This window comes from Helicoverpa armigera, chromosome 14, assembly GCF_030705265.1.
Source record: "Helicoverpa armigera isolate CAAS_96S chromosome 14, ASM3070526v1, whole genome shotgun sequence".
NCBI classification, from domain to species: Eukaryota; Metazoa; Arthropoda; class Insecta; order Lepidoptera; family Noctuidae; genus Helicoverpa; species Helicoverpa armigera.
In genome coordinates this window covers 2,999,592-3,023,350 of record NC_087133.1, presented here as the reverse complement: position 1 = coordinate 3,023,350, position 23,759 = coordinate 2,999,592, and the positions used below count along the sequence as shown (strand labels likewise).

The 23,759-nt window shown below is 35.3% G+C and overlaps 3 protein-coding genes across 9 annotated transcripts in view; 2 read left to right on the top strand and 1 right to left on the bottom strand.

Moving 5' to 3' along the window:
• The window catches only part of LOC110377167 (tyrosine-protein kinase Fer), a 44,767-nt gene extending 38,091 nt beyond the window's left edge, over positions 1-6,676 (top strand). For all 4 annotated transcript variants that reach the window (XM_049837225.2, XM_049837226.2, XM_064037759.1 and 1 more), the window contains 6 exons: positions 262-462; positions 1,352-1,528; positions 2,477-2,690; positions 3,999-4,274; positions 4,453-4,575; positions 4,905-6,676. In XM_049837225.2, the coding sequence (XP_049693182.1) occupies positions 262-462; positions 1,352-1,528; positions 2,477-2,690; positions 3,999-4,274; positions 4,453-4,575; positions 4,905-5,041 (1,128 nt within the window). In that variant the 3' untranslated portion in view covers positions 5,042-6,676. The remainder of the gene's footprint in view (positions 1-261; positions 463-1,351; positions 1,529-2,476; positions 2,691-3,998; positions 4,275-4,452; positions 4,576-4,904) is intronic.
• A 203-nt stretch (positions 6,677-6,879) lies between these two features.
• LOC110377169 (translation initiation factor eIF2B subunit alpha) lies at positions 6,880-11,292 on the bottom strand. Its single transcript, XM_064037760.1, has 7 exons — positions 11,132-11,292; positions 10,943-11,044; positions 9,989-10,128; positions 8,416-8,532; positions 8,050-8,162; positions 7,561-7,705; positions 6,880-7,166 (listed from the first exon to the last, which is right to left on the bottom strand). Exons 1-7 carry the CDS (start codon positions 11,142-11,144, stop codon positions 6,885-6,887), a joined length of 912 nt encoding a protein of 303 aa, XP_063893830.1. The 5' UTR covers positions 11,145-11,292; the 3' UTR covers positions 6,880-6,884.
• A 966-nt stretch (positions 11,293-12,258) lies between these two features.
• LOC110377160 (NADP-dependent malic enzyme) overlaps positions 12,259-23,759 on the top strand; it is a 34,955-nt gene continuing 23,454 nt past the window's right edge. Inside the window, exons 1-3 of one of the 4 annotated variants that reach the window (XM_064037712.1) lie at positions 19,944-19,983; positions 20,152-20,230; positions 21,540-21,750. In XM_064037712.1, coding sequence (XP_063893782.1) covers positions 19,959-19,983; positions 20,152-20,230; positions 21,540-21,750 — 315 coding nt within the window. In that variant the 5' untranslated portion in view covers positions 19,944-19,958. Of the gene's footprint in view, positions 12,420-19,180; positions 19,345-19,597; positions 19,864-19,943; positions 19,984-20,151; positions 20,231-21,539; positions 21,751-23,759 lie in introns of those variants that run through there. The other 3 variants (XM_064037714.1, XM_064037715.1, XM_064037713.1) reach the window with 3 other exon arrangements.

Sequence of the window (23,759 nt, the reverse complement as noted above, 5' to 3'; positions counted from 1 at the left end):
TGTGCATCGCGTGTGAAACTGATTTTATTTTAAGTGTTTGCGCGTGTTACTAATGGACGAGTAGCTTTGAGCTACTTCAAATCAAAATTCAGTTCATGAATATCAAATTAAATGATATTACAGTTGACCACGTTTCACGGAACTAAATCACCTGAATGTTTTTCTTAAATCTGGGTTAATTGACCTATTTTCACGTTATCAGGTAAACGTGAGTAGCAATCCCAAAAATATCCCATCTCATTTATATTCCTGTCTTCGCAGGTGAGTGTGAGTGAGACAGAGCGTTCTCTGGTGGAACAGGAGTGGTTCCACGGAGTGCTGCCTCGGGAAGAGGTGGTGAGACTTCTGAGGGCTGACGGAGACTACCTGGTGCGGGAGACCACGAGGAACCATGCGAGGCAACTGGTGTTATCCGTGTGTTGGGGACAACACAAACACTTCATTGTTCAGACCACGCCTGAGGTAAGGCATAGCATTTCAAGACTTATAAAAGTATCGTGTTTCTCTATCTCTTCTCTTGTTAGATAACATAAGTTCAATAGCTGTTCTGCACATCTAGGCAAGGCTATTCAGGCTTCAAAAGTAGTGCCACAAAAAATCACTAGTTACACCTGTTTGAAGATTTTTTTTCTTAGTTTAGTAAATGGACCAAGAGTCGTTCCAAACCGGTTTGAATGCAAATCTCCGACTAAGTTTCGGCAAATGGATGCTGCGAAATCTGAAGGAGAATAATAATAGCTATTCTGTGTCGAAACATTATGGAGTTTCATTGTTAAGTGAATCGTTTATAGTTATAAACTTTATGATTCATGAATTACTTTGCCTCACACCGTTTCAATTAATTAATTTTCGGGTTCTACGAATTGCAAAGTCAGTCTGATGTCTGCATTTATAGTTCAAGATTACCTTAAACATGATATCTTCATGACTTTCTTTATTTTGTTTTGGTACATAACGTATATGTTTTTGATTTTTTTTCAATATCTAAAACGTTTTCGTATTTTTTTTTATTGCTGTTGTCATGTCCAAATTGAGACAGTGTTCTTGAAGAAACGGGATCGTATGAGTGGCAGGCCGTTGAACTTGAATTCGTTTGATATTCATTATTTTTGGGATTGATCTTATAAACTCTAAAGGAAATTATCTATCTTATTACCAAGACGTCTAATCAATCTCAACTACAGACAATCTATGGTATTTTTGTAGGTACCTAAGATAGACGTAAAGAAATAATGATCTGACGATTTCAGATTATATGGTCAAGCTCTTATCCTTGCACCACTCGATGTCCTAACCCTAGTCAATTTCAAAATGGTTATTTGGTTCTTCTACTTCACAATTCCTCTTCCAGGGTCACTACCGTTTCGAAGGAGCAGCATTTCCCTCGGTCGCCGAGCTGATAGCTTGGCAGAGGACAAGCGGAGTCCCAGTTACGGCGCGATCAGGAGCCCTATTGCGTCGCGCCGTGCCTAGGGAGAACTGGGAACTGAACAATGATGATGTGCAGTTACTGGATAAGATTGGACGGGTGAGTTAGCAATTGCAAAATGTGAAGCATTTTAAAATGAGAATAGAAGAAGATAGGTAGGTACGTCTGGTAATTCGCAACTGGCCAAAAAAAAAAACGACTCATTTGAAAGCGTCTGTTTCCTATGAAACGTTTCTAAGTCTTCAATTGGGCTCTTAGTTGTGCCAATTACATACCTAAGTCTATCTATGCCTTCATCTATGTCTACCTAGCCTTTTCCCAACTATCTACTGGGTTCGGCTACCAGTCCTATCGGAGGCATCTGAGTACCATTGTTTTACAAGAAACAACTGCCTTTCTAGCATCCACAACTCAGTTACCTGAGCAACCTTGATTGATACCCATTGGTAAGACAGAAGTCTGTCAATATTTATTATTTATACATATAAAATTGCTAAGAAGACAGGTATGTCAATTGTTCACATGGGTTTCTTGACCATTGAAGGTCATAAGACTACCAGGAATCGTGCATTTGTTCACCACCATTGTGACACAATCATTGAGTGCGTTTGTACCAACTATACCCACAATAGCAATATTTGAATAAGGTACAAATTGCAATACTACAATGCAGGAGTTATGCGTCACACAGAATTAGGTGCATTATTCAATAATCGGGCGGTTTGCGCATTATTACGTAAAGATAAGAAGTTTTATGTGTGTATTTATTGACTGTATGCGTATCGTTGTGGCTGTACGTAGTATTAATGAGATTGGTTGAATTGAGGAAATTACTGATTTTATTGCGCATTTTAGTAGGCTTTTTTCAAAGAAAGTGTGCAATTGAATTGTCGGGTTTACTTGCGTATGACTATTACAGACAGAATTAAGGTCTAAATAATCAGTAGACACCTCTTAAATAAATCTGGATGCTTTAACTGTAACATACTCCTGGCGTCTACTGTAGTACAATTTAGATTTCTTAAGCAAGTTATCAATTTCCTCCAGGGTAACTTCGGCGACGTATACAAAGCTCGCCTCAAGAGCACCAACCAAGAGGTAGCAGTGAAGACCTGCAGGGTTGCTTTACCAGATGAACAGAAGCGCACCTTCCTGCAAGAAGGTCGAATACTCAAGCAGTACCAACACCCAAACATTGTTCGGCTCATCGGCATAGCGGTGCAGAAGCAGCCCATTATGATCGTCATGGAACTTGTTCCTGGTAAGATATAAGACTATTTCATGCTGGTCGAACATAAGACATCTTTGGCCCTTTAAAGTTTTTGGCAGGGTCGAGTGAACCTTTGCTAAATGTCTTCAGCGACTTTTCGCTAATCTGCGCTCTATTTTGCTTAAGTCAGAAGCCAGTAGTGGATGATAACTAAGGCCTAGACTCTGTACTAATAGAATTTCTATATTTTCTATTAGTTATTCATACATTTTTTCTCCACACACTCAGAATATTCTTGAGGAAATACGTTCTACTGGTTTTTGAAAAACTTCCCGGTTCCGCTTTGGTGGAGTAAGGAGTTGAACATTAGTCAAAAATACATTAGTTACACCTGGGATTGCACTCAATGTCATAAAAATATTAACAGCAGCATTTCTAAAGTACCTATTATTAAAATAAACATGCATGTATTTTTACAAACAACCTTGCGTCATCGGATGTAGAATAAAAAGCGGCGGTCGAGACAAACTTGGACTATGTTGATGGAGACATTTCCACTTGACCTAATTCCTCATTCCTCTGCAATCATTTGCTATTCGTCGATTGTTTTCTTAACACATTCCCTGGTCTGGACGCCCTATTTTTGGAACTAGGAAGATTCCGGCACCGTCTTTAATAGTTTCGTTCGCTATCTGACTCCATATGGGCTATCTCTCCTTGGGTTGGCTTTTAATCCACATCTACGGATCCAATTACTAAAATGTATTTACGAATCTGTAGAAACTAAACTCGGTATAGCTTATTAAATCCGTGTGATGTGTCATGACCATGTTTATAAACCGTTCGTGTGGGTGTCGAGACCGATTTCATGCTGGGTGGGTGAAACACGAGTTAAATATAAGCTACGATAGCTTTCACTGTAAATAACTGGAAATGTTGCTATGGAAGTGTCGTAGTTTTATGATTTATACTTTTTTAACGTTACCGCCCAATTACATTTCACCGACCTAGGTACAATGTTTTAATGTATTTGCACAAAAGCACGAGTATATTGTAGATCAGGAAATTGCTGAGAAAACTTTTTAGTGATTCAAAATTCAGATACGTTGTGATGATCATTTTGAATTGCAATGTTGTACCTAATGCAGTAGTGTCTACACACACCTTAATAAGGTAATCATTTAGTCTCCAAATTCAGTGCTGTATAAACAGTTGCTGAAAAAAAATCCCATAGGGCCACTCCCTACGTGAAGGGCTGGCGTTTTGGGGTTGTCTTTTGCAAAGATGATAAAAAGTGTGCCATTTTGCAGCCTAGCTTGAATAAATGATTTTAAGTTTGACATAAACCATTTTTTCCAGGTGGTTCCCTACTAACATTCCTACGAACGCGAGCAGCTAGTCTGAGCTCGCGATCTCTCCTCGCAATGTGCCGAGACGCGGCCGGTGGCATGCGATACCTGGAATCCAAGAACTGCATACACCGAGACCTGGCAGCCAGGAACTGTCTGGTTGGTGACGATAATATTGTCAAGATATCAGACTTCGGCATGTCGAGGGAGGAAGAGGAGTATATCGTGTCGGGAGGCATGAAGCAGATTCCTATTAAGTGGACGGCGCCGGAGGCACTTAATTTTGGTGAGTGTTCTGGCCTTTTTGAAAAACAGGTTTAGGCACCAATACAGGTTAATGATTTGTGAGATAAACAAACTTAGTCGAGGTGCTCTTTAACTTTAACCAGACTCGTTTTGTGAGTCCTAATTATTTTGAGTTTCGTAATAGGTATTAAATTGAGATTATATTTATAAATTTCCAGGTAAATACACATCGCTCTGCGACGTGTGGAGCTACGGCGTGCTGATGTGGGAGATATTCTCCAAGGGCGACACTCCCTACGCCGGCATGAGCAACTCACGCGCACGAGAGAAAATTGATACAGGTACTTATTTATAGATCTGTTGGTTTGACCAAAAATTAAAAAAAGTTTAATCGTAGATTTTTTGGATACCCTAGATTTTTTTTCTTCTGTGATTCCCAGATGATCCAGACTACTAGTAGAATAATAACGCCTGTTCCCATTATTCTTTATTATCTATGTTGTTTTGTTTATTGGAATTGGCTAATGTCAAAATTCTGTCTATAATAAGCAAATCAACAGACAGGCAGAATATTGGAAATCCACCTATAAGTATCCAAAACAAACTATCCTAAATTCTTCTCTATGACCAAGTTTGAAATTCAAGCTAAATAATTTAAATATCTTTCCAGGTTACAGAATGCCAGCTCCAGACGGCTGTTCAGAAGACGTGTACGCCTTAATGCTTCGTTGTTGGGAGTACGAGGCAGAAAAGCGGCCACACTTCCATCAAATCTACACTATTATCGACAATATTTACAACAGGTAACACTGACATAGATCTATGAAGTGGTAGACAGGACCTCAGAATTTCGCAAAGTGCATTGACACAAGCTAAAATGACAAGTTATTTTAGCCAATTCGAATTCATATTCTCTTTAGGTAACGATAATTATAGTTTTGGTTAGGTATATTGTTTGAAGTCACAAATAATAAACTTGAACCTTATCTATTACCTAAACGTAACGAATTTAAAAAGACTAAGCAAAGTGAGTTATGGTCTTGTTTTCGGAATCTTTACGAACTTCGAATAATAAAATAGCAGCTAGCGACGTAAATAATGTCTTCCTATCCTTAATGTAAATCTACCAGGGTTATGACAATAAGATTTTGTAATGATCATAACACAAATATTTGTAAAAGTTATATTTTTTCTATCTACTCATTTCCAATACAATAGGCAGCTGATTACTGTATTAATTTAAGTATTTGTAGTAATATACTATCTGTGTTAATTAATTAACTTAGTAATATTTTCTTATGTATCTAAAGATTGTAGAAAAGTTGAGATATCTAGAAGTGGCAATGGGGCGACAAACTCAAAAAAGATCTTAAATATTTTTTCAATCTTCATTATTCTTCCAATCAGCTACATAAGCTCATAATATCTTTAAAAGGGCGATTTTCAATCATCAGTCAGTTAGGAATAAATGCAACAGTTTAACATATTTTCTATCCAAAAGCTGACAAAACGTCAAATATATTCTTAGATAGAAGTTACTGAAATATCACCTCAAAATCATTTGGCAATTATTTATGACCTTTTTGCACCCCATTAGCCACTTTTAGTAGGTATACGTACTTTGCAAAGACGCTATAAAGTGACTTTCTATAAGTAGTATTGAAGCGCTGATCTCTTACGAATGGTACTAGCGATATGCACATAATAGTTTGTAAGTACAACCTTATGTATCAGTTCTGACTGAATCTTCTTATTATGTACCGTTTCAAGTACAATGTTAAGCATAATGTAGTTTGTGTACTGTCTAAAAGTTATCGAGTCTGTAAAGTAGGATTTAGCAGCTGAATATGTTATAGATATGAAGAGTGGTGCAAATATACGCTTTGAAATCGAGATGTGTAGATACCTTATGCTACAAACATTGTAAAACAGAATTGGTATTCATAACCTGACCCTATATAGTGGTAACAAGAATAATACCGATATAATTTCTCTACTTTTTAGAAAATAATATATTCATGTTATAGTTCTAGAAATGTATAGATAGTCCAAATTTTTTTTCACTGTTGAGAATATAAAAACTGTTTTCGAATATCATTGTAAGAATTGAATGTTTCTTCCTAAATATTAACTGTGCTTCCAATACATACCTTTTAAAGTTTTTGTAATAAGTAGTTTAAATAAATAAGTTTATAATTAATGAATTCTGGCAATAAAGGACATGTTTGTGATATGTTTAATGCTTCCACAGAATAGTGTAACAATTATGTATTTTAAGTAATATTGTTTATTTCTTGCCTAGTGTAAGTGCATGTTATTATTAATTGATATTTTAACACAAAGTGAGATATAAATGTATAGGCAGTCTAGTATTTTAATTCAACATTTAATAAAACTATGTAAATATATTTCGTACAATATTAAAGTGCCAGACATTTTTGATTTGCGTATTTTTTATATCGATCCTAATCCTGAAATCCTTACATTATTTCGGCGAAGACGAGATTGATAATTACCACGTGATAAAATGACACTACTATTTGTTTAATAATATTGAGAATATAGACCTTAAAAGGTAAAATATGGCCGAACTAACACTCACCGATCTACATTATAAATACAATATATTACATAAAAAAAAAAAAAACATTTACAAGTACAGTTTAATAAGTTCATCACTAACCGCGGACGGTGTTAACATTCCTATATCTGTGAACAGCAGGGTTATATACAAAGGTGGCGTGTAGTCCACTAGTGGGTGCTGTGTCGTCAGATCCTTGCCAGATTTCAGTACGCTGGACAAATACTTGAATTCGTTGGGTAAGTCTCGCTGGTTCAAAGGGTATATTCTAGAGAATTTGAAGCTCTCTGCTAGTACGTAGACTGGTTTCCTGAGATCTAGTGCTGCCATGCCTAGGGAGTATGTTCCGATCTGAAAAAAGGTAAGCTCAAATAAGTAACAACAGACAACCAGATGAAAGAGGACTTTTAAAATAAAATGGGCATGATTTTATTTGGCTTAATCTGACTGAAAGTGGAAGATATAAATATTGACTCCCCAATTATTCCGCAGTAGCAAAATATATACTGAACAGAACAGAAGATTACTTGATATTAGCAGAAATACTAGATTTAAAATTAAAGACTTAATACAATTCGTAAATAAATAATGTTAAAGGATTTTTTTATTTATTTCAACCATTAATAATGGGGAGGCCTATGTTCAGCAGTGGACGTCCTATGGCTGAGATGATGATGATGATGATGATCAATAATGGGCCTTAGATATTATATACCTTAAACCAACATATGTATATGATACTTACTTTATTAATAATTCCGCCACTCTCCGTAACTCCTTCGGCTCCGATCATGACCATGTCAACCTGTTCCATAATATATCCCATGGCTGCATCAAGGATGAGAGTTGCATCAATGCCTGCTGCTACCAGCTGTTTATGCATCAGTGCACTGGAAAATAACACTTATATCTTAGTATTTAAGTACATTACACATTATGGAGTGCACTCTTAAATAGGTGGATTAATAGCTTTTATAGACAGTTTTTGGCACAAAACTGAAATATTAACTTGATAGTTTGATTTTAACATGTTAAATAATTTTTTAATAGTGTTTATAAATAAAGTGTCCAAAAAACCTGCCTATATGTCCTTGAAGTAGGTACATACTACATACTTCACTCCAAGAAATCACAATACAATAAGATATCTATAACTTTGGTATTTAAGGTATTCATTTAATAATTAAATAATTTAGTAAAAAATGTTACTGTTTTAAATATAAAATTGTCTTACCCACTATTGTCTGGACTAGACATTGTGACGTATACTTTAAATCTTTTGTTGGCTTTTGCTGCTTCTAACATGGCTTGCAACACAACTCTTGACCGGGAATGTGTCAATATACTCTGGAAATGACAATTGAAAAACATATTAGAATCTAATTAATGTACTGCAACCCTATTATAAAACATGGTTTTACAAATTATCAGCTTTAGTGCTATGTTTAAACAATTAATTTGGTCCAGGCAATCCAGGTTGTTTCCATGCGATATGCCATTGCATGCACCCAAACAACCCAAACGCATGGACCAAAGTATATATATAAAGATTCATTTTTATATATATAAAGTGCCTTAAGTAATAATGTAGACTACTTACACATCCGTCAGTGATAAATGGCATTGATTCTTTTACAACTTTGGATCTTGCTTCCAGTAAGGTGTTTAGGAATATGTGACCTCTTTGCAGCATGATTTGTTCACACTCCTCAAATGACTGGAAAACATTTTTATATAAATAAATAAAAGATAATTAGTAGGTAGGTACATATACAAAGCCTGCCTATTGAAGCCTAAATAATATAAAAGTTTATTTATTTATTTATTTATTTATTTATCAAAAACACAGCTAATTTAATCTTTACAGGCACTTAGCCTAATACGACAAAATTAGTTACATTATATAAAATTTAAAAATTCAAAATTACATTATACATACGAAACTAAACATAATATCACAAAAATAATACCACTACTAAAGTTTTAAATACTAACAATACTATAGGTGGCCCTTGTGAACTCATTCAGCGAACAAGTAAACAAATCGACTCTACTCGACACTGCGTTGAGCGTGCGCAAGGCGCGCGTCAGCGGCGCTCGCTGCAGCAGGTTGGTGCGCCCGCTCGGCACCGCCAGCAGCTGCGGCCGCCGCCGCCTACTCACATACCCATCCGGCACGCACATGCGTAGCTCCATAAGAATTGTGGAGTTAAATAATTTACCTCGCAATACTTTAAATAAATAAACAGCCAGTGCCACTTCCCGCCGAGTCTCCAGTTTGAAGTATCCCACCATACCTAACACAAATAATGTTGGGTATAGTAGAGGATAGCCGGGGTATACCTTGTATATTTTTAAATACAAAAATCGGGTGAATTTATTTTGTATCCTCTCAACCATGAATTTGTATTTGGCTTCACTTGGTCCCCATATCACTGCACAGTACTCAAGGTGAGATCTAACCAAGACGTCATACAAAGCCTTGAGAGCCCCCATATTATTAAAGTCATTAGCTTGTCTCAAGATAAATCCGAAATTTCTAAATGCTTTCTTACTGACTTTAATAATATGACTTCTGAATTTTAAATCGGCCGCAAAATAGACACCAAGGTCTCTAACCTCCATCACTCTCTCCAAAGTTTCACCCTCTAACTTATAACAGTGGTGGTGTGGATTGCGCGCACGAGTGAAAGACATTACTGAACATTTGGAGACATTGAAATTTAGTCATTTGCCACACAAAAACAAACTACGAAACATGCTCAAACTTTACGAAGCAGTTAGTACAAACGGACACAGATCAACTACACAGTTATACAGTTACAGCCTATTTATCGTCCCACTGCTGGGCACAGGCCTCCTCTCACACGGAGAAGGATTGAGCATTAATCACCACGCTTGCTCAATGCGGGTTGGTGATTTCAGACTATATAGTCCAGGTTTCCTCAAGATGTTTTCCTTCACCTTTTTATCAGCCACTGGTATCAACTACACAACATTTCTAAAATTATGGTGAACTAACATAAAGTACTATTATTCAGAACAAAGACAATAAAACAAAAGAACAGTAAATCAATCAGTACTTTTACTAATACATACTTAGATCCTGAAATCACTGAACAGTTATTATAATATGGAGCTGTAAAAAAACTGGTTGAATCTTATCTACTCACATTAGTATCAAGTTTGGCAAAAGTAATGAACCTCATAAACAGTTCACATCCTGAAGAGATGGCGGTGACGGGCTGGTCGCAGTGCTTCATGGCGTCCACGGCCAGCTGTAGGTTCAGATCCAGCTCTCTCACTGTGGCCACTGGTAAGATAAATATTAAAACATACCTAAATCATGGGACATTTGAGCTTTTCACACATTTATGTCCCTGGAGAGAAGAACAAGCTTATCGTATGAACTTACTAATTATCAACAGTCTCTATAGGCTCAAACGATGGACAGTATTTAAGGCAAATTATTATGTAGTATGTGTATTTAGTAAACATGTTGTTATAGCAAGTTGTGGTAGCCTAGTGGGTAAAGAACCAACCTCTCAAGTATGAGACAAGTACCAATGCAACTTTTCTAACTTTGTATGTACTTTCTAAGTATATCTTAGACACCATGGACTGTGTTTCGGATGGCACGTTAAACTGTAGGTCCCGGCTGTCATTGAACATCCTTGGCAGTTGTTACGGGTAGTCAGAAGCCAGTAAGTCTGACACCAGTCTAACCAAGGGGTATCGGGTTGCCCGGGTAACTGGGTTGAGGGGGTCAGATAGGGCAGTCGCTTCTTGTAAAGCACTGGTAGTCAGCGGAATCCGGTTAGACTGGAAGCCAACCCCAACATGATTGGGAAAAAGGCTCGGAGGATGATGATATTTAGTAAACATATTCCTATATGACCTTGAATTTCTATATCCATGATATTTTTGGCAGAGATAGTACTGATAGCTCAGTACTGGTTTGAAAGGTTGGCTGCAAGGCCTTGGAATGCAAGAAGCATATGTACACATGTACATGTTTTAGGGTAAGTACAAACAGGTGACTTCAGTTCTTTTTCTTCCGTGCTTTGGATGATGCAAGAGTTGCTTATTGTAAGTACGAACGGGATTGGTGTAAACAAAATACCTACCTTTGTAATTCTCTATTACAGATAGAAGGGTTCTTATAGCGGCCACCCCGGCTGATACATCCTCTTCTTCTCTCAGTATCTTGAGAAATATTTCTTGAACTTCTATAAATGATCAAAGAACATCCATTAGCTTTGAGGATTTCTAAATGGAATACAAGTACATTTCATTAGTGCAGAAGCATATTTTACCTTCTTTTTTCATTTTGTTGCCTAAACGTAATAAGATTTATTGAAAACAACTACAAAATATTCAGTTTTGTTTACGTATCACACAATCTAACCTAAAACACAAGACAAAAATGTAAGTCTAGTTGTCAGTGTCAAAGTCAAAGTGCAACATATTTTACGTTCAGAAATAATTCATATTCCTTGTTCCTGTTCCTTGTAATTTTAAGTTTGTAAATATAGTAATAGTTTTTATCAAATAAATGATATTACTTGCTTATAATTTTCAAGATATATTTTTTCGTCTATACCTGACCTTTTAAATAATTCATACCCCAACTTTTTTTTATTTATTGAGAGTTCACGACCTAATTGTACCTAATTACAAATTGTTAGGTATATATTTTTCGGGTTACGCATCCTCATCTACTTTCATGTATTATCTGCTATATCAGATAGATCCTGGATCCACCCACTGGAACACAGGACATTTATTTATTAATAGATCGTATCTGTTATGAAAAGTTCGAATGAAATGTTAGCCTATCATTATTCCGATTATTCAAGTTTCATCTAAATAAATTCAGCGATTCTGCGTGAAAGACTCAGAAACTCATATCCTTACATTCTCACAAATCGCTTTTATAATATTAGTTGGATGTTAACTTAAATGCAGTGTTGAATTGAAAAACCTTTAGAGTACTTTTAAACAAACGCTAACTCGCTAACTCTAAGCCTGAAACTCATCCTGAAACTAGTGTTTTACAGCCAAAAAGTTTAACAGGCAAACAGTTTCTACTTCATACTCTTATCCGATGAATTAGCATAGGTATGAAATAAACGTCTTTCCATATGAATTACTTAGCGCTACAATTCTGTTGCCGATATCAATTAGATTTTCTAATTGACTATTGGCTGTGATAACGATAAACTTATCTATCATTGCCTCCATGTAACCATAAACTACTATCGCCATCTGTTAACAAGATGGCGAATTGAATTGAGCGGGAATACTTCCCTGTCGAATTTTCCTTCCACGAAACTTGCGATAATGTAGTTCTCGGATTTTCTTAAACAATTAAAGGAAATGACGCGATATTCTTAGTTGTTAGCGAGGGAAAGTCATGGCCACCGCTCTCTTAGCAGACGGTGGTGTGGTACAGTGTAGCTGGTTGTAGCGAGGGTTAGACGCGTTGTATGGCCGCTTCATTTGTTTACTAAACACCGGTGTTCAGTGTTCACTTTCGCGCTTCTGTTGACTAACCATGGGAAATTCAGGATCTGTGAAGTTAAACGACAAACGGCGGTGGCAGTAAGTATTTTTTTGTCATACTGACTTCATTATGAAAAAGGTTACGTAGGTACCTAATTAATAATTTTGTATCAACTAACTAAACTTTAGTTTCCGTAAGTTTTTTTTTAATTAAGTGAAGGGTTTACCCGTAAAGGTCCTACTTTTTATTTGAAAACTGAAGTAACGATCTGTGTGGCAAAGTTATGTTAGAAGTTCAAGTTTCGCGTACAGGTGCTATTGATGCACTTTTGTTTCACGTAAGTGTTGAAAACTTATTGGGAAATGTAGGGAACAATGTATTACAACATATTTAAGTTTTCTATCATACTTAGGTCATGATTGTGTACCTATCTATAATAACGGGATGAAAACGGGAACGCGAAGGACATTTAAGAACTAGGAACACCGATGCAATTAATTCCATGCCAACAATCAGTTGATGGTTTAAAACAAAATAAAGAACATTTTTTTATTTACGTATCGAAAATTTAAAAATGGCCGTCATTACATAAATTAAGTCTTTGCGAACTGAGTTCTCAATCAATGGGTATTTACTATGTGGACCATAGATTCCCGGGTTGATAAGGTCAGATAGACAGTCGCTCCATGTAAGATACTGTAAGGTTCTGCTAGCTGTGGTACGACTGGAAGCCGATAGCAAAATTGTTGGGAAAAGGCTAGGCAGATGATGATGATGATGTTGTCAAGTGGTTTTCAAATGCGACATACAGGTTTTATGGTAATCATTGTTTACCATTACATTTGTTTACCTAATAAATAATGTTAGGTGTATACCTAGATAATAAGTGATCCAGAAGACACATTATAAATAATTAATGAGGCTACGCAAACAGAGATATGCACTAGTTTTGCATAACATAGGTTTTATACCCACACAAATGTACCTATGCGTTAAATTCCTACCTACTGCTCTCTACTATTGTATTGCATTGTTCAGTCACAGTGAATTCGTCAGAGATTTTATCTGAGATACGTAGTGATAACATTATGTTCTACAAATGGGCTCAGTTACGTTCTAGCATAAGTTTCTACTACGCATAATTTCATTTATTACCTAGGTAGGTAAGTACTGACTGCTTTTCGCGGTTTGCGTCCCAAAGACATAGGTAGGCACCCTCCTTGTTTCGTCTTTTCTTATACATCTCCCTCTTTATTCCGTAAAAGCGTAACGAAAATATCGGCATCAGCATTGGTAATATGTATGAAATGATATACAAGACACTATTTTTTCCGAAAAAAAAATACAGTGAAATTGGGATCTAGTGCCCCGAGCCTCTTTATTAGTAGCTTAGTTGGCAATGACAACATATTTTACAATCTCTCAATACGGAGAATGGAAAAAAATATAAATTCACAATCAGCTGGGTTATCTCTTAGTGATTATTTCACGAAATCTAGATTGTGGAGTCATTGGCGATATCTTTGATCTAGTATGTTATAACAAGCATTTATTCATATCTCCAGGATATGTTCCGTTTTCATAATCGTAAGGTAAATTAAAGAATAGGCACTCAATGCGTACGAAATTGAAAAAGCAGGCACTCTAGAAATAGTCTGATGAAATTCTCGATACGTCCGGGGAACTTTGCCATACCTATCGAAAGTTTAATGCATCACAGTTTTATACAATTGATAAAAACTACATAATATAAAAACTAGGACCGATTTTCAAATGGAAATTGTAATCGTATAACTACATACAATGGCGTGACGTCATAACTATAACAGAAACGTATGTGCTGACGTCAGAAGTAAAAGTGAGTTCAAATAGTAGTGTACTGTGATTCTTTAGGTATATTTAAGCCTAGGTCTTATCGCATTCCATCTATAAATCGGCCGAACAATCTTTGCATTTGACCAAAACGTAGTTCAGTCAAAGAGTAGTTCTTTTTTATTTTATTTTAAACAATAACAAATCATCTGTAAAAATTGTAACCCCTGCGAGGCGCAACCGGGTAAAAAGTAATGCGTGCTGTGGTGCACTGCTTTATCTATGTTAGACATCTTAATATATATTTTCAGTAGTCTTAGTCTAGTCTAGATATGTAGGTATCTGTCGATGCTAACAAATCCCAGGTTCGTATAAATGAGTATTAAATAGGTAACGCTCCCGATGATACTCAAATGTTTATTTATTGTTATTGTGCTAGCCATATGCAGTAATTTTATACATGGTTTTGGAATCATCGTTACATTAGGCAAGCACACAATCAGACCGCGACAGTGCCTTGGCCTCGTAAATACTATGGATTTTTGGCCATTGTTTGTGACTGTTGAATAATAAATGTAGATAATTGATATCAAGTTCAGTATAGGCTATCAGTACAGTTTCTATGTAAAAATAATCTATATTGTCAATAACACCATTAGATATCAATACCCAAATACCTACTCCAATAAATATTTAAAAAGATTTCAGTAAGTCCATACAGTTGTTTCATTTCCCAAAAGATAATTGTCAAGGCCTTCTTCAGGTATTATTTTGAACCTTATTAATTAACCACGTCCATTATTATATTTTTGTCAAGTCATGTAGTGAGCCTATAGTCAAATACTTTATGTCTATAGTCATCATCAGCCTAGCCTTTTCCCATACAGTCATTACTCATTTACACAGGTATTCAGACAGATAGTCGTTATCCCAAGGTCATTGCTCGATTGCATTTTTTATTTGTTGTCTTTGAAATACCGCAGATACATAGGTACGTACCTAATGGTCCAATTATCAGTAATCATCAAATTATCTCATAGAATGGTAGATACTCTATCGAAGAAGCATTTTATGGTACCTACCTACTTATTAGAAACACATACAAAGGTCATTTCAATTAAGTATTAAATTACCTATACAAAAGTTTATTTTGAAGTTATAATCTACGTAAGGAAGCTATATCCTTACTACGGAGGTAACAAGTAGGTGCCTACTAAAAATGCAATTACTATATAAACACAACAAAATGTAGAAAATTATTTACCCTAAAGGCTATATTTGTACGTGATTTTCAAACAATAGTAACTACAGAAATACTTCCGCTTCTAAGAAAGGATATAATAAAAATAACAAACTATGAACTATGTATGTGTTCAAATTCAATCACGAATCGGTATTAAACAGGAACAAAAAGATACAGGTTCTTGACAGGTATAATAGCAAAGCAGTTCGTAATAGCACTATAGAAATAATTTGCAATGTCTCAATGCGGCCTCGAACAACCTCCGTCAGTCCACTGTCGACCATTGCAAGAGATCAGCCATAATGTCGAGATTTTCGTACCAAATGCATATTTAAACCGAATAGCTAATTGTGCAAAACGGTAAAATTCACATTCACAACCACCTCGATTTGGCAATCCAGAAAATGATTTTGAAATTCATGCGGTCATGTTTCGTATGATTTGTTACCGTTTTTCTGTTAATAATTCATGATTTATTACTTATATTTTTAAATATTGATGAGGATAATTTACATGTTACTTTCTATTTACATCCTCTTTTGAAATATTTTTTTTTTTGTTCAGACATGTTGTTTACCAATTTCCAAAATAATTATAGGTATAAGCTATCGTAATTTTTCAGGACAGATACCGCTTTGGGCTTTTTTTGCGTTTCCTGGGCACACCTTAATTTTAATTACACTTAATAAAAACGACAGCAAATGACTAACCGTATAAATATTAGTCACTTTTTTAATACCTAATCAAATTGCCTTCGTGACAACCCTGACACAACTCTCATGGTTCACCTGTCAGTGCAGTCGTTATAAATAATGTCATTAATTTAAATAAAGTATCACACACATTACAGCTATATACTTGAGAAAACCAGTGAGAAGTGCGTGTACAATTTTCTTTACAAAATAAGCGTGGAAAAGTAATATTTTCACTTTCTAAGCGTAAGGCTAGCTCTCTCCCGATGCGTATGATTATGATTACAGAAGGAATTTGCGTAGTTTCGTCACATTGAGTCGTAGTTGCAAGTCGCAACTCACTCGGCCACCATTACCAGTTACCACACAGTCATTTGAGCAGTTCGTGGCTAAGTTGTTTCGATAAAATGCGTTTATATATATATTGTTTATGTTTTCTTGTAATATTTCAAATATAAAATTTCTTCTATGAGTTGTTCATAAATGGATATTACTAATTCAATCAAACTAATTTCGAAAATAACTGTTTTAAACTTACGGACTAGCTTACTTACAGCAAAGTTAAATGAAAATGATATAATGTTATCTTAAATAACCCACTATGAAATTTCATCTGATGAAAAACACATTTTAGGCCGTACCCAAAATCGATAAGATATACTGGGTTTTCCCGACAAATTATTTCATAACAATGACATAAAAATTAAAGCATGACGATAGCAAATTAACTAAGCATAATTAATGCTTAATCTCCATCTAATCTAGTCTTACAAAGCGGTTTTTAGTAAAGATTAAGAGTGTCATCACCGACTGCGCAGGAGTTGCTTCATAGTGGAACGTAGCGCAGTCATTATGGCGGTGACGGCTAGTTTTTGTGTGACTTGCAAAACTAATGTGAGGTCCGGTTACGTCACACTGTGATATTGTTCTTTGTCATGGATTTCTGACTTCAAGTGGTCTTCTTCAAGGAGTAAAAAATATTATGCTACATAATACCTATTATGTCTTGCAAATATTATTAAGCTGAAGTATGTGGTTGTTGGAAGTCACTAATATTAGGAACCGACCGATTTATAAATATTTTAGTGTAAGATAGCAGTGTAGTGTAAGATATCAAGGAATGTTAAATATAGGCTAGTTTTTATCCGACTACAATTAGTAGATCACAAATTACGCGGGTGAAACCGCTGGCGGTAGTAGTTTATATACAAATTCTAAGATACCACCACGACTACTACACGAGGTATATTAGAGAAGCTAATAAGTAAAAAATCTCATAAAAATACACGAAGATTTAAGACCACATGTAGGTATAATGACCGTTGACCTCATGAAGTGATAATGAACGTTAGGTTAAACGACTATGCACTAGACATCTGAGATAGTGATAATCAGCTGCACTACAGTAGCCATTTATACGCGACTTCCTCGTTACTTGAACATGAAATTAACATTTCATTATTTATTATTCTTTGTTCCATTATTGCTTTGTCTAGTAAAACGCTGATTTTTGGATTTATGCGATTTATGGGGAAGAATTAGAAACACGGTTAAGCCGTACTTCGCTTAGCTGTATAACTTGGTCCGTTTTATGTTTCTTTTACTTAAAATCAAGAACTACTTACATACTTAAGTACCGATTTAACATATAAAATTATTCTTTTTCGTCACAAACGATGATCGGTGCTGGAAATATCAAACAGACGGATTAAATTCTAACGCTTATAATTAAGTGTATTTATAAAATATAAATGTCAATTAATAATTATATAATAGGTGTTGCCCTATCACGCTGCTCGACATGCGTTGATCTGCCCTTGACCTGATCTTGATCGCCCTGCGCAAACGCATGCGAACGTCATACCATGTCCGCCATGACAGATCGCGCGGATAAACGTCTAGTAGGCTACCCATTCTCCTTGTAACTAATGTTTTTGACCTTATTTTTAAATGTTAGGCTTAAAGCTAGTTGCATCAAAAATCATGGTGGTTTTATAGTATTTTCTGATTGAGTTTATGTGGTTTTATTTATATTGAATAGTATCAATAACGATTGCTAAAATATGTTACCCACTTTTTACAAAAATATATAATGTTCTAGGGATTATATTAAAAATATATATTAAAAAATTACAGATATATTGTGCATACTGTACGGAAGAAATGTTATATAAGAACGATTTAATAACATAACAAAGGCAAAACGTAAACACAAAGTTTACTGACACTTCGGCTACAGGGTGATGTTTTGTACACATCTAATTTATTTTTTAAATATCCAAAGTTATGCTTGTTATGATCCATATCGGCTACCGGTTAGTTTCCGCTAACCTGCAGATAACATTCACAGGTCATTTTAATTACTTACTGATAAGGCTTATGGTCTATTTATATTTTACATGACTAATTATATCACGCGATTATGTTCACCTATTTTAATAAATGACCAAAAAATATCACGTCTTGCATCATTTTGGTCGCAATGCTTGGACATAATAAATAAAAGTTTCGAAATAAATTTCCTAAGCTAGGAGAAATAACTATGATAATCATGTACGTATTGTATGTGGCCTATGTTCACCAGTGGTGGTCCCATGGCTAAATGATGATGATATAAAAAAAAAAATTGGACGAAATTATAAATAAATTACACAATACAGGAAGACGCGTTACCTCACTGTCTGAGCAATTGACTTCGAAAATGGTTATACATTGTTTTATTCGATTTTTCGGAAATATCATTAACACAACGAATCTATCAATATATTTGTCATATCGACCTCTGATATTTTTCGCAGCCTGTATAAACATTGATTAAAATTCACTAGAAACCGACTAAGCATTTTTTCTCTAAGTAGATTTATGTACATGTCCTTTAGAAGCAGACACCACACTACCGTCATTCTTACGTAGCCCACGTTTTAGTATTAAAACTTAAATCATGCCACGCCAAGCTAAGATTACCGTAGGTAAGTTAGCAAACGTGATAGAATCATGCGCTCAGATATACTATAATCAGAACAAATCACGATTTGCATCTGTGATAAAATGAAAATGGAATCGGCTGTTTATCACTCATCGCCAGTTTCCGCAAGTAAGACTATCATTCTAGGTTCGAATGCAGATGAGTTGCAGTGATCTGTATCGCAGTTATATACTAGTCAGCTCAAAGTCACCACTTTATTGCTTATTCGACTCCGGCCAGTCCATACTGTCCCACTGCTAAGCTTTCATAGTCCCATTAGGGAAATACAAGTGCAGTGACAAAAATAACAGGTGAGTTGTGAATAATATTCTTGTAGTGACAACAAAGTGATAGGTTACTAAGCGGTTGCACAAAATTCGCCTTTATCAATATTTGTTTAAAGCTTAATTTAAACAAATACTGAATTAATCGCGATCACGCGCTATTTATTTATTTAAGCGCCGCGTGATGGCTCCAGGTTCACAGTTGGTCCAGTATCATCTTTGTTGATAACTCATTTATGTTCCGATCATCACTCTCCAACCTTTAGTTGTCATTTAGAGTTCGTAAGAGCTCCTTGACAATCTGATAATTTTAATCTCATCTCAAAATATGTGTTAATTTAAATTCTATAATATTAATTTAATTATTTATTAAAACTTAATTTATTTTCTAAATTATTAAAAACTATTTCCTGAATTATTAGTGTAATATTTTTCTTAAAAAAATAATAATTCAAAAATGGAATTCTTGTCTCGCAAAGTAAAGTCACACGGACAACTTGACGCACGTCAAGTGAATGGTGCATCTGACACAAGCAAAAAAAACCGGTAAGCATTCAAAACAAAATAAAATAACGTCAATCTACAGGCTAAGTGAAATTCTTGCAAAATTAACCGTAATACTTATTAAATAACACATTGATATGAAAGCTAAACAGTTAACGTCAAGTATGTTTCTTTCTTTTTGTTATTTTTTTTAGAATAACCGTAAAACAGCAGTTGACATTTTTCGATCATTATGACGATTTCCTTCTCATAATGAGTAATATTCCTACTGTCTGATTAAATTTTATCCAAGAAGAGTCCCGGACTATTACATTTATTTTGTTTTTTTAGTATTTCACCACTTTGTGCGAGTTACTGACAATTTCATCACGCATCACACTTTGAAACTTTTGGATAAATACGCTGAAAGGTTAAACACCTACTTGATTAGTAGGCAAATTAGAGACGTTTGCTTTGTCTAGTTTATGCTGTTATTTATTATTTTGTATGTAGTGTCAATATTATAATCATCATCAGCTTTTTTTGTAGCGCCACTGCAAGGCACAGGCCTGTTCTCATATGCAGCATAAATGTGCGTTAATCTCGTACTTGAGAGTCTGGTGCTCTAATCATTAGGCCACGACAACTACTAGTACTAGTAATGATCATTTTTTTTATGATTATTTGAAAAAGTGCGCAAACAGAATTATTGTCGATATTGAAGTCAACACTGTCTGAAATGTTATCGACATAATATAAGTATTTTAACAAAATATATCAGGAACCTTACTATTTAATTAATATTTTAACAGAAATATAAGCTTTATAAAATCCATGAAAATTTGTTTCCAGATAGTGTTTTCTTATGAGCTGTCCTTGTAAAACGGGTGGTCGTGGCTGTCTCGGTTGTCGTAGGTAGGCCGTAGCTTCGTAGCCTCGTAGCAAAGTTGCGTAGCACCTGTGACCTTGTAGCAACTGTGACTTTGACTGTCCTTCGTAGCCCTTCATTTGAAGGACATATTATCATTTATATGTACTTAGTCATGCTTTTACATAGGATAAAAAATATTAAAAAGTATATAGAATGTTAAAAACTATTTTACCTATTTATTAGCTAGAAAATCTTGTCTGAAGTAGTAATCAGAAAAGTGATATGATATTTTTGTAAGTAAATTGAAATGATAGGTTTGTTATGGTATTCGTGTTTATGAAGTTAGATAAGGAATCATGGCAACAATACTTCTCTGATATGGTAATGTTATATCGTTATTATGTTATTCTTATTACATTGACACATAACTACTTTTTATTTTTTCTCGGTCATGCTTTTAAGATAGATTACTGATATAAAGAAAATAGACAAAATAATGTATCGGAATTAAATTGATTGCTGACACCAATACACGTGTCAGCAAAGATAAAAGGTAACCGCAGTTTCCTTAGATAGTTGCAAATATGTCAATGACCTCGATATATATTTATTACTTGCGGTTTTACTCAGTATCGAAATAAAACATTGTCCAATAATGAATTAGAAAAACATTTATGTACTTCTTTATATAGATTAAAAACAGTATCTACTGCATTGAGAATGCACTCGTAATGTTCAAAGAAAAATGAAAATTCCTATGATAAATTCCCACGTTCCGGTTGACGGGGCAACGCCATCTGTTATCAAACGGCCGAGACCGCAGTGCGGTACAGTACGTTATCGCTGAAACATTTTCCTGCTTTCCCAGGAGCGAAACCGCGATGAGTCCAGCGCCCCCCGCCCAGCGAGACAAAACAAGCGCCACTCACGGCTCCGGCAAGCAGTCGTACGCGGCAAGCGCAGGGAAGTGTACGCACGACATGGAACGTGACCGACTTGGACTATGGGGCGCCGGCGACAACACCGCCGGCAGCCGCCTCTCCGGGCTCGACCGCCTCAGGCACCCCGGACTTAACAAGGTACCGTCCACTATTTTATACACAGAACAATGACCGCGTATTTTCGGTTAGGTCATGGTTGCGGAAGTGTTCAGTGTACACTTCTTACGGCAAATCGCATAATCCATGCATCGTCCTAGTTTGGTATCGAGTTGAAAAGTGTCAGGTATCAATACAGTATTCATCCGGCGTGCAATTGTCATGTAAATGTTTGTTTTGAACTTTACACCCGGCGTCAAAGTTCACATGGTTGGCTAATGTCAACAAACTTGCCGGAACCAAACAGAGGTACGGTTACAATGTAAAGTTTTACTTAGAATGTTGAAAAACTGATTTTTTAAACAGAAACTGTACATGAATACTGATGACATAGATACGTAAACATGGAAATGTTATGACATTACAACGTGACTAATACATGAGTAGGTGAGCAGCGAATTCTTCCTTAACTACTATGGTAGGATAATAAGCAGCTAGAATGCTACAGGTATTCAAATAAAATAAATAAATGTTTACGTCAGGAAGTTAATTGTAATTATAAGATCAGTTCTTGTTTCGATGGCAATAGAATCGCGAGTGCTATGAGGAAGTTTGGGCCTGACATTGGCACACATCCGGCGATACAGATTTGATTTAGTGATTAAGTGCTGTGTTTGTATTGCCTTGATATCGGTAATTATATATACAGTCAATAAACAAAAATATACCACACCTACACACATCTATATAATACCCGTCTAATTAATATATTTTACCGGAACTAGTTAGGTAGTGATATTTAAGGAAAGAATATTGAAATCATCTAAAGCTATTAATATACTGTTTTTTCTTGGTTCGTTTGTTTGTACCCTAAAGGCTCCAAAACTACTGGACCGATTTGACAAACTTTTCACTATTTGAAAGCTACACTCTTCTCAACATAGCTATATTTTATCTCGGCACGGGCAGTATAGTTCATGTGAGTGAAACCGCGGAAAAAGGCTACTGTAATAATACATTGTTGTCAGAAACCGTTTAAAATGATCATAAAAGTTTATTATTTACGCACCATGAATAAATAAATAAATAAATGATGCGAGGAAGTCAATACTATAAAAATATAAAAACATACATTGTACTTTTTATCAGTAGGTTGCAAACCTTTTCATATTATTTTATTGTGTGTAACAAAGTGTGAAAATAAATTCTACAGATTCAATTTTCAACCGTAACAACATAGGTAGATATCGAATAACCCAGTATGTTATCTTTTAATTTAGGTGGTATGTTCTAGTACTGTAAAAGCAAAATTCTAATTTGTCAAGATAACACAGTTTTTCGAAACAATTCACTTTTTCGTTTTCGGCATTGCATGCTCTTTCAAAAGAACTAGATTTACGAAATGTGTGCTACACTTTTCTAAAAGCAATTTAATATTATTTTCAACTACAATCTATTGCCATACATTTGGTTTTAACACGCACGTACATATAAATCTTTATAATACTTTTCTAGTCAGCTGTGAACAATAGGTACTGTAGCGCGTGGCGCGCTAGGAACCGGGGATCTTCAGGATATTAAATTAAAACATTCAATAATAACTTTAACTTTGCGTTTATTCGCTGACTCGGGGGTGAAGTGATACACTTCAATATCAAAACTTATTCTATTTCTATTTATATCATTGTCCGGCCAGGTATCAAATATAAAACACCAAAGAGTATCTAACTAAGTACTACATCTCTACAGTAGGGGTTACAATGACACAAAGGCACCTACAAATTTCACTAGTCTAGAGGGGTTCCATTTCAAAACAATAAATATGAAGCCAGACTTATTCGTGTTCAACTCTAATTAAAAAGATATTCAGGTACATAAGCGGTGTTTTCAATAAATGGGATTAATGAAATGATAGGCTCTTAAGTACCGGTTGCTATGGTAACCGAGTGTTGTATCGATTCGAGTTCTCTTCAAAATAACGCTGAATACACATTAGTCATCCACTTATGTAAGCCATAAATGTTCGTATGATTTTGTAAAATATGACTTTA

Excerpts from the sequence above, each read along its gene's own strand:
- LOC110377169 (XM_064037760.1), bottom strand. Across the intron at positions 10,129-10,942 it reads TGTAATAGAGAATTACAAAG|TGGCCACAGTGAGAGAGCTG; the intron begins GTAGGTATTTTG and ends TTATCTTACCAG. Across the intron at positions 7,706-8,049 it reads TCTAGTCCAGACAATAGTGG|TGCACTGATGCATAAACAGC; the intron begins GTAAGACAATTT and ends GTTATTTTCCAG.